Below are 19025 nucleotides of genomic sequence, written 5' to 3'. Positions count from 1 at the left end.
CCCTTCCACATTACCAAAAACTTCATACAGCTCAACAATACACAAAGTAGGTTTGAAGTAATAACTGGAAGGTAGCCAAGTGACAGCCCCTGGGCACAGCTGCGATTATTTGGAGAATGGTGACTGACTCCGTGAGAAATGAGAAGGTGTCTTGCACAGGACACTAATGGCTTCTCATTGGACACAAATAGCCCTGCTATGGAGAGCAACCCCAGGGAAGTCCCTGGTTGTTCAATCCTTAGGGTTGTCTGGAGCTGCCAAGGCAAGGTGACAGAGTCCTCCTTTTATTGCTGAAAGCCAGTTTTACCATAAGACCCTGGGTCTGGATGTGAAAGCCAGAAACTGCTTGGGGCAGTTTAGCAGAAATACTTGGCAGTCTCCGACCCTTTCCCTCAGGGGGCACACCTGTCATTCCCGTCTGCACTGTTTGTGCCACCCCTTGAACTCTAGCACTGCTGCTGACATATTTTATGTTATCTGACCTTAGTTATGTGCTCTCTTGAAAGCCTCAGTTTCTTCATCTCTGAATGGGATTAGCAATAGAAATGATCTCATTAATCCCTCAAGTATGGTTGTTCTAGAATACCCCTATTGGGCATGTTGTCAATATTCTATTTTTTGCATACTTAAATGTTTTCATATATTTAAAAATGATCTGGTAAGGTGTCTGTAAGAATTAAATGCAATTAGGTATGGAAATGCTAATCTCAGCGCCTGACACATAGAAGCCTCCAATAAAAGATAGCTCTTAGTAGTACAGTAAAACCATTATCCATGCCTTCAAAGTCTGCAGTGCCATCAGTACCTTATCTATTGGTTCATTTGTTTTATGCCTGCCTCCACTAGAGTTAAGCTTCATGAGGGCAAAAACCTTGTCTATCTCGTGTATCCATCATATCTCAAGTGTACACAGTAGACAATCAACACGTGGTTAATTAAACATGAACTGGGTCAATGCCTGTGAAAAGGGCAGTGGTAGGGCACATCTGTTGCTATTGATGCAGACCACCAGTCATTCCAGTTGTATAAATCAGGCATTGATTATTATGATCCAGACCACAGCCACAAAGACCCGAATCATGGTGTCCTGGTGGTTGGCTCTGGCTTTGAAGGAACAGATTCAAATAACAATAAACTCTGGATTGTCAAGAACAGTCGGGGTCCAGAATGGAGCTGAAATGGCTACATAAAAATGACCAAAGGCCGGAACAACCAATTGCTCTGCAATTGCCAGAGCAGCCAGCTATCCACTGTGTGAGCTGATGGACCACGTTATTGGACAACTCAAGGGTAGCATATCTGGAGGAATTTTCTCTTGAAACTGACCAAATCCTGATTGTGTAAGATGAGACACTTGAATCAGTTGAGGATCCAAGATGTGACTTGAATTCTGTGACATTTTTATAAGGGTAAAACATTACCACTACTTTAATTACTGTTAGAAAAGCTTTAGAATGCTGAAGACTCATTACTTAATTCTATGACTTTTGAATTTTCATTTTTTCAAAGGATACATGAAACTTTACCTTTTAAAATAAATTTTAATTCATTAGGTAAAAAACAAAACAAAATAAAAAACATGAACCATGTAAACCAGCAGCTGTGTCTCCTGCCACAGCTCAGACTGGTTTCATACACTCATCCCTCAGCACCACCACCCCCATCACAGCTTGAGCACAAATGGAGACTCAGAAGAAAAGGTGGCCGCTGAACATTTTACCCAAAGCAAGATCTTCATAACTCAGTGCCCTCAAAAGACTCTTTCTCCAATAGAAAAACTTAAAAGACACCTCAGAGGAAAGGGTTAAGACTGAAAAGAATCAAGGGAGAAAATTCAAAAGGCCAGAGTGGTTACCCAAGGAACACTTAGATTAGGCCAGACCTTACAGGGTGAGAGCACCAGGTAGATATGGCACAGGAAGAAGGGTCTCCATGCATGAGAAGCCTTACCTATAGGAAAAGCATCTGTAAGGCAGGCCGGGTGGCTCAGCGGTTTAGCGCCGCCTTCCACCCGGGGCCTGAGGACCCAGGATCCAGTCCCATGTCAGGCTCCCTGCATGGAGCCTGTTTCTCCCTCTGCCTGTGTCTCTGCCTCTCTCTCTCTCTCACCCTGTGTGTGTGTGTGTGTCTCTCATGAATAGATAAATAAAATCTTAAAAAAGAAAGAAAGGAAAAGAAAAGAAAAGAAAAGAAGAGAAGAGAAGAGAAGAGAAGAGAAGAGAAAGAAGAGAAGAGAAAAGAAAAGAAAGAAAAGAAAAGAAAGAAAAAAGAAAAGAAAAGAAAGAAAAGAAAAGAAAAAAAGAAAAGAAAAAAAGAAAAGAAAAGAAAAGAAAAGAAAAGAAAAGAAAAGAAAGAAGGAAAGGCATTTGTAGGCAAAAACCCAGATTAGACAGGCCTGCAAAAGTCAGCTAATCACAAAAAGAGGACTAACTAGTCAATGAATTGTCATAATACAAATGAACAAAGGAGCAGGGCACCACTGAATGGGGCAGTGAGCTGACATTCATGAATATTATGGAAGATAGAACTACCAAACTCCTCCTTTTTTGTATGTCTCCTTTGCCAAGAGGATTATTAGACAGGACATGATGAGGAAAAGGGAAAACTCATTATATTTCGTGAAGCATATACTATGTGCCATGCAGCATACATATATCATGATCTTATTTAATCCTGAGAAGAATCCAATGCAATCAGGATTCCACCTTTTATATGAGGAAAATTAATGTCAAAGGGGTGAAGTAGCTTGTTCAAGAGCCCAGAGCCAGTGAGTAGTCTAATGCTTTCATTTGGATGTGGTACATCTTAAGAGTGAAGTTTGTATGTGTATTACTCTTTTTTTTTTTTTAAAGATTTAGTTCTTTATTTGAGATAGAGCATGCACACGCAGGAGTGAGGGAGAGGCAGAGAGAGAGAATCTCAAGCAGACTCTCACTGAGTGCAGAGCCCAGCACAGGGCTCCATCTCATGACCCATGAGATCATTACCTAAGGTGAAACCAAGAATTGGACACCCAACCAACTGAGCCACCCAGTTACCTGTGTGTATATGTTTCTGTTGGGGGGGGTGGAGGGGAGGAGACTGTGGGCAAACAGCTCACCCTTGACCTCATTTAAGTTTGTAGTCACACTTCCTTGGACCTCTGTCACACAAGCTGCAATTTTGAGACAGTATCCTCCATCCAGAGAGCTGGTTTTCAGAGCCTAATAGTAAGGGGGGCACTTCTTCTCCACTTCCTATGCCCCCTTCAATATGGCAGGATATCTATCAGCGTGACACTCCTGGCCCTTCTCTGTGTTCTGTCTCTCCTCCCCTGAGGAAGTAGAGCAAAGTATCTGTTGAGTTTGACAGAACAGAACAAGAATATTTCAGTTGATGCAAAGATCTCTTCTTTCTCTAGCAGAAGAGCCAAAAGGACAATTCAGAACAATTCACAAACTCACCACTTCAGAGCAATCAGGACTGAGAAGTAGACCAGAGAGCTCAAGAGGCCAGGTTGTCACATGGAAGCTTTCTCCTCTTCCTCGGGATCTCCTAGCTGGCAAAAATGTCAGTGCTATTGGGCTGGGAAGGCATAGCCATTCGGCCCAAGTCCTTCCTTATGTGAGGCTTGAGACTTTTCAAAGCCCTGTCTTGCACCATGAACCCCACACATCCAAGACACTTTCTCCAGTGCTTCTGTTGGAAATAAAGCTGATGTCTCCATCCCCACCTGCCTTGCTTCTCTATCTCAATCAGTTCAGAACACAGCAAGGGAGAAGAGATTGTCATGGATTGACCTCACCAAACAAAGCAACATCCGATGAAGAACCTCGCACTCATTCTGATTTCATTTTACTTCATTAGCTCTAGTCTGGTTTGTGTTGTTCATACCAAGATGGAATATGATGTTAAGTCTGAGTCAACATCTCAAAGGAATGTCAAGAAACTGGAAATGGTCCAGAGAAGACTGAGTAGAGTAATGAAAGTTCTGGAAACCCAGCCATGGGGGGAATGGTAAAAAGGAATGAGAAGATTTAGTTCAAAGCAGATTTGGCCATGATATGACACAGTTCATATCTTTCAAGGGCTCTCATGCAAGAGTGCTTTAATTAGATTATGTGATTCCCACAGGCAGAACTAAATGCATTGTTCCAAGGAGGCATATTTTGGCTCATTAGAAGGAAGATATTTACAACTATTACCATTATATAGGAGTAGAATGCTTTTCCTGAAAAGGTAGTGAGCTTTCCATCACTGTGGCTATTCAAACAACTGCACTGGATGAAAGGGATAATCCTGAAGAGAACACTGGGAGATGATTGGTTCTGTAAACCCCACAGTGGCAGAGTGGAATGCTTTTCCCCTCACTACTTCTCCCCTCCCCAATATCATAACTGACCTGTAATGAGGGGAGTAGGCCAGGGGAAACCCCTCGCATGTAGCCAAACCCAAGCTGGGCAACAGGATGCAGTGAAACCCCAACCCCTACACTGTTTTCCTATTATGATATTCCCCTAAGATGACTTACTGGTTTACTATCTGTGTGTGAACACACAGTTTTGTGGCTTATCCTAAAGCTTCTTCTCAAACCCTAAGTGAGAAAAGGTGTGCGTGTTGGGAGGGAGGTATCTGAGGGAGTGATTTCCTCTGTCTCATATTCCAGGGCCTGTTACAATCATGCTCACTCTTTCTTCTCTTTTCAGAGTTGGAGGGCTCTTTTAGCAACCTCATCCTCTATCTGATCAGCACCCTCAGACAGCTCTGTTTGGCTCAGGATGAGAATCACCACCTACAGATGGCCCTTTATGTGTGCTATTTGATTCCATCCCGACAATAATCTCAGTGAGATCAGTCTTATGATTAGCTCCATTGTACAGATAAAGAAACTGAAGTTCAGAGGTTAATTTATTTGTCCTAGGTCAGAAAGCTAGTGAATGGTGAGGCATGAGTTGGTAGCCAGATAGGTCTATGTCTTGAGTGTGTAGTCTTAACCACTGCACCCTCCTTCCTATCCCAAATGACAGTGACCAGACCTGCAATTAGATGCACATATGTTTTGGTTTTCTTTCTAATTTAATCATCATCTTTTTTTTTTTTTTTCTTAAGAGAGGGAAAGGGAGAGGGAGAGGGGCAGAAGGAGACACAGAGAGAATCCTAAGCAGGCTTTACACCCAGCTTAGAGTCTGATGTGGGGCTCAATCTTATGACCCTGAGAGCATGACTTGAGCCAAAATTAAGAGCCAGAGGCTTAACCAACTGAGCCACCCAGGCACCCCTCTAGTCACCCTCTTAATGATGCCTAGGTTTGATTTGACTCTGTAGGCCTCAGGACCTCAGTAAACACAAGTCTTTAGAAAATAGGATTCAATGAAAACCAGTTCCTTCCCAGTGTTTCAGGTGATCTATCAGATAGTTTGACCCATAAAAGTAGAATCTGGGTTCTATTCAATCTAAGACCATGTTGGGCACTTACTCAAATTAAAATGCCCCTGATCCAGGACCTTGAGTCCTCTGCACACAAAGTTCTTAATGGCTTCTGTTCTTGAATTTCAGAATTGTTTTTCAGTGAACACGTATCTTTCCAATGTCTGGATTATGGTGTGAAGTCGATGGAAGCTGGTATTTCTGAGCACAGAGGAAGAATCTTGTGATGTGGAGGAGTCAGGGAGTGCCAGAGTATTGCATGTAGTGAATCCTGTATTAAAAAGGAGAGACACCACTTTGTGATGATGATAGGTGGGATGGACGTCCCAGGGGTCACTGGATCATACAGGCTGGACTGGTTCCCCTCACTCTACTCCATCACTGCTCCACTCCACTCCATCACTTTGCCCCCATCTTGTCCTCTTGAGGGCCTGGATTTACTGATTTCCCTCATTCCAGGTCATCTGCTTATCTCTGTTTGATCACATACAACAGAACTAGCTACCCACTAACTGGATGCCAGTGGCCTTGCCTCAGAACCTTTTCCCATACCATGTCCTAGTACATACATGCTGACACCCTATGATCTAATCTAATTCTGGACTCAGAGAGCCTAGCATCAAACACCAAAGTCAAGAAGGTGGGGGATGGGGCAAAGGAATAGTACCTAGAAAGGGTTCAACTTTAGGGCATAAATAGGAGATTCCAAAGTCTGCAGGGTAATTAAGGTTAAGATACTGACATAAACAAATGGACAAGGTGCCTATGACCTTGAGGGTATAGGCAAAGATAATTTGATCATTTTTTTTATCATTTTTTGAGATAATAACTTATTTGTACCACGAACCCTCTGAAAACTTCAGGTTTTACCTCCCTGGCAACTCTTGACTTATATCAAAAGGTAGGACTTTTTTTTTTTTTTTCTTAAAGTACAGTGGCTGGGACGCCTGGGTGGCTCAGCGGTTGAGCACCTGCCTTTGGCCCAGGGCATGATTCTGGAGTCCCAGGATCGAGTCTCACATCGGGCTCCCTGCATGGAGCCTGCTTCTCTCTCTGCCTGTGTCTCTGCCTCTCTCTGTGTCTCTCATGAATAAATAAATAAAATCTTTGAAAAAAGAAATAAAGTACAGTGGCTTAGATAGCTTACAACTTTTGAATAGCTACTAGATATCCACTACTTTCCCAGAAATTTGGGGAGTAGAGAAGTAGTATATAATATGATCTCTATTGTCAAGAACATTTGCACATAAGACATTCAGATTTCATAGGGAAATAGAAGGATTTTAATGGGGAAGTGTGGACTGGTTAGCTTTATTCTAGAAAAGCATTATTCAGGCTGCAGGATGAGGATGGAGAAATGAGAGGCAGTGAAAATGACTAAGACACTATTACAAGAGTCCACTGAGAAGTTTGAACACAGAGAGTGGCAGTGAAACAAAAAGGAAGGGAAAAATTCAAAAAGCAGGGAAAGGTCACTGAGTTATGAATAAAAGACTGGTTAGACGAAGTAGAAAGAGGAAAGAGTCAAGGAGAACTCTCCAGTTTCTGATTTGGGTGGATCAATGGAAAGATTCAAAGGTGGCTGTGAATTCTTGACTTAGGCAGATGGTGGATGATGATAGCACCATCAACAGAGTAGGGAGTATTGGGCTGATGGCAGGATTTCAGGGACAGTTTCGAGTGCAGTCAGGAACAGGTGGACTCTTGTATATTTAGGAGGAGATAGGAAGGAGTAGGTATGTACCACAGAGTGCAGGAAACAAATCTGGGCAGAACAAGACTAATCATAACCCAAATACAGGTGGCAAAGGAAGCCATCCATGGAAACTACAAGAGAGTATGAGGTTGGAAATGCAGGGAACTTGGGGGTAGGGGGTGCTGGCATATGGGAGGCTAGGCCAAGGAAGATGACCTCATGAAGAAATCATCAGTAAGGGAGGATGTGGTGACATAAAGAAGTGCAAGCAGGGATGGGAAAGAGGTAGAAGAGAGAGAGTTGGGAGAAAGGTGAGAACCAGAAAAGTTAAGAAAAAGGAAAAGGATCAGAGGAGAACATGATAAGTTTGTTTTAGAATATGCCAGATTTAAAGTTCTAGCTTAAAATCCTGGGAATGTGAGCCAGAAGGTCTCATATGGAGACTGTTGAGATCACAGGAGCAAGTGGGACCTCCATGGTAGAGAGTGGAGTGGGAGAAAACAGACAGGGAGAGTCGTAGGGGCCTCTTATGGGAGAGATAGGAAGTGGAGCTTGGAGGAGTCTGGGGACAGAGCAGGAGAGAGAAGCATGGAATGCAGTGTCCTAGAAGGCAAAGGAGGCCATGTCAAGAAGGAGAATACGGTCAGCAGTGCTGGAGTGGAAGCCAAGTTCTGGTGACTAGGACATCAGCGTCCAACTTTTTCCCTTGGGAAAGCAGTTTCAATAGCCTGATCAGTGCCAGGGGATGTTCTGTTTGCACCACATCCTGGGTAGACAGGTGCATACTTAGAACCAAGTTATCACAAAGGTCTGTCCAGAACAAGCCAACAATTAAGTCACCGTAGAACAATGGAGCCTTCAGAGCTTGGCCGTGCTATTCTGTCCTTTCTACACGAGTGACCCTAGCAAAAGGAACCAGTAGAGATAAGTACCGAAGCCAGTGGGCAGATTGGGACAATACTACTGTATCTAACCAATAACCACAAAGAGGGGGGAGGACGTTACACCAGCTTGCTTTGTTCACTTAAGGCTCATTCACCTATTAGCACTGTATTAGTTCTAGTGGGCTCAGAGACCGAGAAGGAGGACATGGCTATAAAAGAGACCTGGCTCCTGCCTTCAATCAGCTTACAATACATTTGGGGGGGATTTTCATTCCTCAGTCAAAACACTCCATCTAGGTAGGGACATCTGGGTGGCTTAGAGGTTGAGCATCTGCCTTTGGCTCAGGGTGATCCTGGGAGTTCCAGGATGGAGTCCGGCATCAGGATCCCTGCGGGGAGCCTGCTTCTCCCTCTGCCTATGTCTCTCATGAATAAATAAATAAAATCTTAAAAAAAAAACAAAACAAAACACTCCATCTAGAATGCCTAACAATATCGCGATTCCAACTTCTACAACATACCTGGGTTAGCAATACCTTTTTAGGCATCTTTGTAGAAGGCTAAGGTAAAGCTTAAACTGAATGATAGAACAGGATATATGCTCATATTTTTTTTAAATGAAATAGACTGGATTATAGGCTCACTGCAGACCATATTGATTCCTTACTATATACTTCATCTTTAAAAAGGATTTTATTTATTTCAGAAAGAGAGAGCATATGCACACATACACACAAGCATAAGCAAAGGGAGGGGCGGAAGGAGAAGCTCCATGATCAGCAGGGAGCCTGATGCTGGGCATGATTCCTTACTATATACTTCAAAGACCTCTTCCCTTGCAGCATTAACCATAACTATGTGGCTCATGTTCCTCCAGGTTTCTTCCCTAAGCTTCACCAAGGTTTCGTTCTGTATTTCCAACTGCCAATGACTTTCCACTTGTGCTGCCCCCTGCCCTCAAAATCAAACCTGAAGTCAATTCACCATGTGGCATCTCTGAAATCATTATCCTTTCCAAACATCCCTATCTGTCTCCATGGTCCCTTCATTTTATCTTCTATCATCTGGATCTCTTGCATCCAATCAATTGCTAAGTTCCGCATCAAGCAGAGTTTTATGAACAGAATAGATCTTCAACATTTACTTGCTGATTAAATGAACACATTTTATAGCCTAGACAGTGTGGCTAGTTAGTAACACTGTTAATGACAATGGTTAAGAGCATGGCTTTGGATGGCAGGTGAGTCTGATCTGGTTTTAGCCCACCTCTGCTACTTAGTAGCTCAATGACTTTGGACACATTCAGAAAATGTAAGTTATTAGGGTTGTAAGGATCAAATATAAAATGTAAAACTCTGAGCACAGAGATATTATTTCTTCATCCCATGGCCCACTGTCAATATTTAACTATTTTAGTAATCTAATGTTAAATCCAAAGGAGCCCAAATCCCAAGAGGATGCCAATAGTATTAACTTTTAGAACCTTAATTAGACTACTTAATAAGTCCCATAAGGGGTCACTATCCAACTAGGACCCTTTGTTTGAAGCCTAAATAAGGACTTCCACATTCTTCCAAATTTTGTCCAACCCCCATTTTACGCTGTTTTGAAAATTCCAATTAAAAATTATCCAATTCAACAAGTTTTAATGAGTAGTAGTTGTTTATGTAGTAGTTGCTGAACCAATTATTAGCCTGGAAAACCTTCCAATTTTCCCTCTAGAAAGCTACTTTTTAATTCCTAATGAGGTTCCTCTTTTGTCAAGCTTTCCATAGCCTCCAGCACTACAGCCTCGCCCACCCCTGGGCTCTAGGCACTCGGGAATCCTGAAGGCACCTTTGTTCCAATGCACAGCCACACTTAGGTATGGCCACGCCTCTCCCAGCAGACTGTGAAGCCCTCAAGGTGTGTCCAGCACCCAGTGGATGCTGAATTAAGGTAGGTGGGAAAGATGGAGTCCCCTGCATGAAAGGCCTGAGGGCAGAAAATCAAAGTTACCTTTGCGATTTCCACCTAGGTCAAAGGGTAGGCTGAGAAGGTTAATGCACCACCTCAGAGGAGGAGGAGAAACCAGTGGTCAAAGGTCAAGGGAAACTGGGAACTTTGATCCACTCACTTGATAACATAGCAATTGCGGTCCTTACTTTTCTTCCCCCAGAACACCACATATACTGAGCACTCAATAAATAGTTGTTGTATAAACACATGAATATTTCTTCTCTCCGTTTCTTGGTCAGATTTTTCTTTTTATGTTCTTTCTGTTCTACCAAGCCCCACTCTTCAACCTTTCCCCTTATCACCTAATGCATAAAATCACCTCCCTCCCTCCTTCTTTCCCTTCCCTCGGTCTCATCCACGAATGCCATTATGAGAGAGAAAGAGGGAGAGACAGAGAGAGAGAGAGAGAGTACTGTCACTCCCAGTCTATAGAGGAGAAAGCACAAGTTCAAAAGCCCAAAGCTGGATACCAATGGTCGGTCACACAGCTACTAAGAGGTATGTAACAGGTAATGTCATATTGCCTTGGCCATTTTTGTGTGCTCCACTCCATGGAGTACTCCACTCTTAGCAGCCAGTATCTGGGACTTTGTCTAGGGCTGCCCCAGGACACCAGAGCTCACTTTGCCAGTGGCCGTGGGAAGTCACAAGTGCTGGGAGTTTAAGCCTTCCCTCCTCCCCACCACCGAGGCAGGGTGACAGCCCTTACTTAACCAATGACTAATAGGTGTGAGGGCATTGGGACTACAGCTCCCTGGCCCCCAATGGGGAGAGCTCTCATATGTGACCCCCACTGCCTCCAGATCAGCCCAGGAGAGTAAGTCAACCTGACTCTCAGACAGCTTCCCTTGAGGCTGCACCCCAGCTAGGCTGGCTCCCCTGCCCTGCCCATTTCCCTAATCCGGAACCAATGTCCCTTGGAAAGGTTCCTAATAAATCCCTTTCCCACACACCCTCATCTCAAGCCCTGCTTCTGGAGAATGCAGCCAAGGGCAAGCTAAATGCAGGATTCAAACCCAAGCCTGTTAGACTTCAACATTTTCTCCACTGTATTGTGTTTGAAATGCTATTGCAATCATATGGGCCTGCTCTTCACTACTTTCACATTTAAAAAATTGAATGGCTACTGTAGCTTCAGGTGCCTTGAAGACAAACATGGCATTTCAAAAGCTCTATGCTTGCGTATTTCTTCTTACTACTATTATATGTCTCTGAGACAAAAGAACTTTGACTATTTTAGCAAAATGAAATAACTGACTCAAAGAAAAAGGTTATTTTTTTGAACTTGTCTTTGTAATTGTCCTATCCTGGGTTCCTAATTAAATAGGCACTAAAATGGACTTCATCCTTTTAACATGATCTCTTCTTAAAATGTTTTCATTATAAAAGGAATTGAAGGAATTTTAGGGGAGAAAACAAATCCGGATGCTGGAATACAGCCATTCACAATTTCCCTAAGGGTTTTCCTATCCCTGTGACATAGGTACAGTCTTTTTTTTTTTTAATTAAAGATTTTTTTTTTATTTATTCATTTGAGACAGAGACAGAGAAAGAGCATGAGCAGGGGGAGAGGCAGAGGCAGAGGGAGAGGCAGACTCCCTGCTGAGCCAGGAGCCTGACACAGGGCTTGATATTAGGACCCTGAGATCAGGACCTGAGCTGAAGGCAGATGCTTAACCATCTGAGCCACCCAGGTGCCCTGACCTGGATACAGTCTTATTCAAACACCTGGATCCCCTGGGTCTCCCATAGCCCAATTTTCCATTTTGTGACACAGTCACGTGGTTGTCATCTTTAATGCTTGTCCATTGTTACACCAGAGGGATAGGCCATTACCTGTCACCATTTTTATTGCTCTTGATATTTCATTATTGTAATGATGGCACTGAATAAATTTGTCAATATGCCATTTTGTTTTGTGTCTACCCTTTTTCCATATTTCAGATTATTTCTTTAAAAGAAGTTTCCAAATCTTGAATGTCAGTTAAAGGAATAAAATGCAAGGCTTTTGATGAGACACTGTGACACGTCTTCCTTCCCCCACCACCTAACCACACTAAAATGCATAGCGATTTATAACATAGGCCAACCTGAAACAAAGATTATTATTTCAAGTCATGGTGACTTCTTTAATGAGTTCTGGTCTGACTAGATGAATTCATTTTAAATTTCTCCATTTAGTACAAAGGTCTTGACACCGTCTCTAGAATTATACTGAACCTGTGGCATTCCTCATGAAAATGAAAAAGAACCCTAAGGAGACATTTCAGTTGCCCTTAAATGGGTACAGCTCCTTTCTTAATTCTAAGCTTTCTCATTGCTAAGCATTTCATGGAGAGATTAGTTACTGGACTTGAGTCTCTAATTGAATCAGTACTTTTACACACAACAAAACACCGATCTGGACATTTCAATGGCTAATGTAGGCTAACTGACTTGGGTGTGTATTTTGTGCATTTCTGCATGCCTGCATCTTCAAAAGCAGAGGATGAAGCACATTGAGAAGATAAATAAGCAAGAGAGAATTCCTGTTTTCTCAGTCACCTTGAAGTTTACCAGAGTTTACCCCAAGATTTAGTATTTTTACTTATTAGCCTGAGAAGTACCACTCCCTGAAATTTATTTTCCAGGACTATTTAGACCTCCAAGAGATTGTGTCCCATTCTCATCAAGCACAGTATGGCTGGTTTTGTTTTGTTTTGTTTTGAACATGCTTAATTATTTTGTTGTCTTTTGCGCAAGTAGGAAAGCACAATAAATAAAGACTTGGAATTATTCTGAAGACCATGGGTACTTGTTATGACACATAGAACAGAGGATTTTAGACTGCTAGGACTGCTTTTCACTTAGCCCACCATAAGAATTCTAGTGAAAAAGTGGAAAACCCACCCAGTCTTCTAGATGCGTGCCTCCAGACTATACTAGACATCCATGTAGAGAAACATCCTATTGATCAACTGTATTTTCTACCTTGGAACTGTTTGGTGTATTTCTTTTCCCCCATTGAAGAAGCTGGTTTTCCATAGCATTCCAAAACTCCCAACAAGTGCCAATTTGCACTTTATCTTAAAAGAGAATTTCATTATTGGGTTAACGTAAAAGGCAAAATGTACAAGTCATGTGACGGCCCACTTATCAGTGAAACAAGAAGAGCCCTGATTTGCTTCCATCCACACCCCAAGTTTGCTTTCATACTAGGGGGTCACAGCCTTGGGTCAGCATGTGGGCAAATACTTCTGCAGCAGATGCCTCATCTTGGCAGGACTTTCTTTCTGAGTTAGGATATCGATGGGTAACCCTAAGTAAAGCCCCATCCAAGCTCAAACTTCACAACCAAACAAACCAGTTTTACAACACAGAGGAATTTAATTTGGCTTCACACTTGCAGTGGAAAAAGAAACACAAAGAAAGAAAAATGCTGGCAGCTGAGCTAACAAGCAACTGCCTCCTGGACATACTGCCAGCTTGATCCAATTAAGAAACATTAAGAACCTAATGACAGATTTGAAGACAAAAGGTTGAGATGAGGCACATTTTCTTGATAGCAGCCAGGCAGATTGCAAAATTTCCAACCAGGGTAAGAGTCCCTTCGATATTTAAAAAATACAGCAAAGTACAAAGAGAGGCAAACTTTGCAAACTTTCTTGCACATCTAAGGAGTAAGACCCCAAGCCTAGAACACAGCCAAGCATTAATCTCTGAGCAAAATTCTGTTTAAGCCTAAAAAAAAAGCTATGAGGCTTTCCTGAGTACAACAAAACACGTGAAATACCAGAGTTTTACTTATTCATGTTTATCCTGGGAAATGAACAAAATTGTAATTTAGGTGCACTTCACCTTCTGTCCCCTCCTACCACCAGCGTCTTCAAGTTCATCTCGTGAAAAAAAGCAAACCAAAACACTGTAGTGAAAGACACGTGGGGATGTGCCTTCATTTACTCCATGCCAAGATTTTATCTTTAAACCCGATTTGAAAAAAGTCCTGCGAAGGCCACGCAAGTGCCAGATCCTGCCCTGAGTGAGAATTGCCCAGCCGTGCACTTACCTGTGATGAGCACCGCCTTTTGATCCACAGGTAACAACTCTTGACCAGACAAGTAAGTGTAGGTGAGGACACAGGACAGGAAGAAGAGGATCAAGCCCCAGGAGAGGGACAGGCTGAACAGCAGGTAAGCCCCTCCCCAGAGGCCCGCCAGGCAGACCACCTTTCTCCTCATCTGCCCTGGGATCTTTCTGAGATTGCCAAGAGCTAGTCCTCCCAGCACTACGGTGACAGCCAGGCAGAGCCACACCGTCTCCGAGAAGGTACTCATTCTCAGAGACGTGCTGCACCTTTGTGTGCTCAGGACCGGCGAGGCAAGTGGGCAAAGGCTGTCTGGAGGCAGCCCGGTTATATGAACAGAGAGACGAGGAGGGAGGGGGAGAAAGCAGCACCGGCCCACTTCAAATGAGCGTGGATTAAGCACACTCATACAAGCACATATTTCCTGATGGGTCATTGAAACCAGTGAGCAGTTTCATATAAATACCAGAGCACTTCATATTCAATAGCTCCCCTGACGCCACCTGCACACATGACACATACACATACTCACTCACAACAGACACACACACATTATTCTTTCATGACCTCTGGTGAGAAAACTAGTTGGGTAATAATTGACAGACTCCATCCTGAACAGTGAAGCAAAAAACCTTTGTCCCATAGGAAATGTCTTCTTTAGGAGCCTGGGAGATAACTGTCAATCAAGTTCTTTCTTGGATTGGGGGCAAGGGAGGGGGCAGGAGGAGGTGCGTGCGTGTGTGTAAATACAGGCAACCAGTGACGTCCAGAAGATCTGGAAGGGGAGGGCCATCTGATTTTGTTTGTGTCTGCACGCCATCTCCCACCTGCGTCGGGCTGAAGTGTTGGATGGAGATTCTATATCCCTATAGAATACAGAGGAAGAGTCTTGGCAGATGGAAAGTGTTCTGGTCTTGCCAGAAGGGAGGCATGCCAGGCAGAGATAAGAGCAATGATAATGCAATTATAATGGTCAATATCTACTCGGGCTCATTTGTGTCAGGGGCCACATTTTGCTACTTATTCAGTCATTCTCTTTATTGAGACCCTATTCTCTGCCATGCTCTTCTCCAGGCATTGGCACTCAGCAGTCAATACGCTCAGTCTCTTGAATCCAGTATCTTTATGAGGGAGGTTCTACCTTTATAGTGATTTTACAAGAGAGGACACTGAGGCACAAAGAGGTCAAGAGATTTGCTCAAGGCACCTGGCTGGCTCAGTCGGTGAAGCGTCTGTCTTTGGCTCAGGTCATGATCTCAGGGTCCTGGGATGGAGTCCCACCCACATGAGGCTCCCTGCTCAGCGGAGAGTCTGCTTCTCCCTCTGCCTGTCCCCTGCTTGTATTCTCTTTTTGTCTCTCAAATAAATGAGTAAAATATTTTTTAAAAGAGAGAGAGAGAGAGATGCCTGGGTGGCTCAGTGGTTGAGCGTCTGCCTTTGGCTCAGAGTGTGATCCTGGGGTTCTGGGATCGAGTCCCACATTGGGCTCCCTGCAGGGAGCCTGCTTCTCCCTCTGCCTATGTCTCTGCCTCTCTCTCTGTGTCTTTCATGAATAAATAAATAAAATCTTGGAAAATTAAAAAAAAGAGAGAGAGAGACTTGCTCAAGATCACACAGTAGTGGAGTCAAGCAGCCTTGTTTCAATGGCTCTGAGCCACTCTACAGCCTGCTTTAGACAAAAAAATAAAACACAGTCAGTATGTAATGTGCTAGTCCTCCCCTGCATTAGCCTTGTTTGAACCTCATGAAACACTTCAAGGTGGATTACTATGCTCATTTACAGAGAGGAAAACTGTGGCTGGGAGAGGGTATGAGGGCACAGGGTACATCCCTTATGAAAGAGCAGTGGATCCTGGCCATGCCCACGACCCACTGGCTCAGAAGTCCATAGTCTGGAGCCTTGACATCTTATTGACCACCAGTGACAACACTGACAGCCCTAGAGATCACCGCCTCTGGGCTTAGGACATATTTTATCTGTGCTGGGTACCTCGCTGGGAGGCACCAGCGTTCTGATAAAGGCTAGGTGTTGGTGTAGCTGGAGAGACAAGAAAAGCCTCATTTGGAGGTCAGATTACTGGTATTCAAATCTCACCTGAGTCATGCCACTTAACTAACTAGGAAGTCATGTGTCTCGAATGTCCCTTGACCCCCTTCTCAGCTGTAAAATAATAAAAATACCAAGGTAAAGCACCTAGCTCATCCTGCCTGGCACACTAGAAGGAGTCTCATAAATTCTGGCAATTCATGCTTTTTCTTTTTTTAAGATTTTATTTATTTATTAGAGAGAGAGAGAGAGAGAGAGAGAGCAGGGGGAGGAGCAGAGGGAGAGCAAGAAAGAATCCTCAAGCAGCCTCCCCACTGAGTGGGGGGAACCTGATGAGGGGCTTGATCCCAGGACCCTGAGATCATGACCTGAGCCGAAATCAAGAGTCAGATACTTATCTGACTGAACCACCCAGGCGCCCAATTCGTGCTTTTTAGATAAGTAAGGAAGAACTTCAGGAGTAGAATAAAGTCCCCAATGGAATATATACTTGTCCCCAAATATGGCAGAAGTTAGCATGGGCTGAGAGGCCAAGAGGAGGCCAAGGACTCCAGTTACGGATGGGATGGGGAAGGCAGGAATTTGGAGGAAATGTTCCCTGCAGTCTATCTTACATGAAGGTAGAGAGAATTTTGGACAGGGAGTTGGGGAAATGATCTCTGACCTCAGATGAGCATTGGCTCCTCTGCCATTGGCCAGTACAGTTCTGAAGGCTGCCCTCCTGGGCTCCGGGCTATCTCCAGGCCCAAGGGAGCCCAGGTGGGAAGCGATGATCTGTTTATGTTACCATATGGTGGAACTGTATAGGGTGACAACAGAGCCCTTACAGGGGTCTTGTGTGGGGCAGTAGCACCTCTTGTCTACCCTCCCAAACACATGGACACCTGAGGTGGGGGGATGTTGCTGGCTCCAGGCCAGGAAGCATCAGGATGAGGATTTGGAATTCCCTTGGTGGACCTGAGATCTCCATCCTTACGTACACCCCATTCCCTCCCGTGGGCTGTGTTCACACCCATCCCAGGTGAGGGGACCTCTACTGGGCCTCATGGCCTCACCATCCCAGAAGGATTGAGTCAGGATGGCTCTGGTATCATATAGCTTTCTAGGTGAGGGTGCAGGATAAGTTATACAACTCTTTGCTGTGGGCCTTGGCACTTTCCTAGTGGCTCCCACACTGGGACTGGGACCAAATACCTTTGTGGGTTTCCTGATGCGTGCATCACACCACGAAAATGGAGCAAATCTTCTCCTGGTGGCAGCCCACTTGACTTCTCAGCTACTCAGTCCTGGGGCTCCCTAGGAGAAGGGAAAAAACTTCTACAACATGGAAGTCTAAGTAAGGATGCTTCTTGCCCTTTAACGGGTCAGGGAGTGCACAAATAATAAGATGGTGAGTTGTAAAGCCTCATGGAACTGAGTTCAAATCCTGACTCTGCCACTTACTAGCCCTTCCTGTGGCTCCACTTCCTCTTCTAAAGAAAGGGAACCCAGCCCCTAGGGTTTGGGTTTTTTTTTTTTTTTTTTTTTAGATTTATTTATTTATTTGAGAGAGTGCACCAGTGAGGGGAGGGGAGGAGCAGAGGCAGAGGGAGACAATCCCAAGCAGACTCTGTGCTGAGCATGGAGCCTGAAGTGGGGATTGATCTCATAACCCTGAGATCATGACCTGAGTCAAAACTAAGAGATGAACACTCAACCAACTGAGCCACCCACATAGCCAGGTGCCTGGCACTGACAGGAGGGCAGCAGCTCCTCACTGTTGGGAACACACTTTGCCTCTTAGCCCTTTTCTCCTGGGCAGAGGGAAAGGTTCTCACCAGTCCCAAAGTCATATATTCATTTCTTCATTCAGTTTACCACATAGCTCTTCCCTTTGGACATCTACTTCCATGCCACTTCTCACCACCCAGCCTGAATCTCTCTCATCTCCCCCATATTCACCCCTTCCTTATAGTTAGGTCCATTCATAAATTCTGAACACAGTTTATTTTTAAGACTGTTCTGTCTTCACTACAAGACCATGAATTTCATGAGGGCAAGAATCGTATTGGGGTTTTTTTTTTTTTTTAATTCACTGTGCACCAGATGCCTAGCCTAGTGCTTGTCACATTGCATGTACATAATCAACATCTGTTGAATGTGTAAAGGAAAGAGCAAATCTTTACTGAGTGCCTTCTAGGTGGCAGATTCTGAACCAGTCATGGGGGAATTCAGCAGTAAATAATATGAACCCAGTTCTGACCTTGGGGAGTAGCTGCCATAGGAGCAGAGACTAGTAGAGCTGGATGGTGGGGAAAAGGAAGGCTTTTTACCAACTAGGAACACAGATGGAGTTGCAGAATTTTCCAGTGAGAACTGTCCCAACCTCTTCTGACCCCTGAATGATGACCTTAAGGTCCTGGTCTGAGGGCTATTCTGCCTCTGACTGAGGACTTCCTCCAACTGGCTGAGCTGATAGTATCTCTTCTCTTATTCGTCTCCTTAAGGAGCTGTATTAGAGCTGTCCTTAAGGCCATCCTTGCTTGAAAGTGTCCCATTTTTTGCAAGCTTGTTCTTAGCTTCCCCAGGGGAAGGAGCCAATTGGATCAAGTCATCCTCGCTAATGATGCCAACAGGTCAACGTGCTCTACTTCCTTCTGCTGGCAGAGGTGCCTTCCAAAAGGCACTCTGAAGACAAGATATCTTACCCAAAAGAGAGGATTTCCTAATCCGGGCCAAAAACACAAAACAACAAAAAACATTGCTGAGAATCCTAGAATGAACACTTTCTTAGAACAAGTGGCCCTTGAGTTTAGAAAGGAATTTGAAGTAACTTCCCATTGGATTCTCTCTGTAACAACTCCACCAAGTGGTCATCTTGTCTATTGTCAGTACACCTCAAAGCCTTTGAAGGCTGATATTCCAGTTGAGGACATTATTAGAAAGTTCTCC

At 44.0% G+C, this 19025-nt stretch overlaps 1 protein-coding gene across 4 annotated transcripts in view; it reads right to left on the bottom strand.

Annotated features, from left to right (window-relative positions):
- HSD17B2 (hydroxysteroid 17-beta dehydrogenase 2) overlaps positions 1–14617 on the bottom strand; it is an 81654-nt gene extending 67037 nt beyond the window's left edge. The window contains exon 1 of one of the 4 annotated variants that reach the window (XM_072819435.1): positions 14030–14617. In XM_072819435.1, coding sequence (XP_072675536.1) covers positions 14030–14483 — 454 coding nt within the window. In that variant the 5' untranslated portion in view covers positions 14484–14617. The remainder of the gene's footprint in view (positions 1–14029) is intronic. The other 3 variants (XM_072819436.1, XM_072819434.1, XM_072819432.1) reach the window with 3 other exon arrangements.
- Between the last annotated feature and the right edge of the window lie 4408 nt (positions 14618–19025).

Source organism: Canis lupus, chromosome 3 (assembly GCF_048164855.1).
Source record: "Canis lupus baileyi chromosome 3, mCanLup2.hap1, whole genome shotgun sequence".
Classification (NCBI taxonomy): Eukaryota; Metazoa; Chordata; class Mammalia; order Carnivora; family Canidae; genus Canis; species Canis lupus.
The sequence above is the reverse complement of the archived record's forward strand: the minus strand, read 5'-3'. Positions and strand labels throughout refer to the sequence as shown.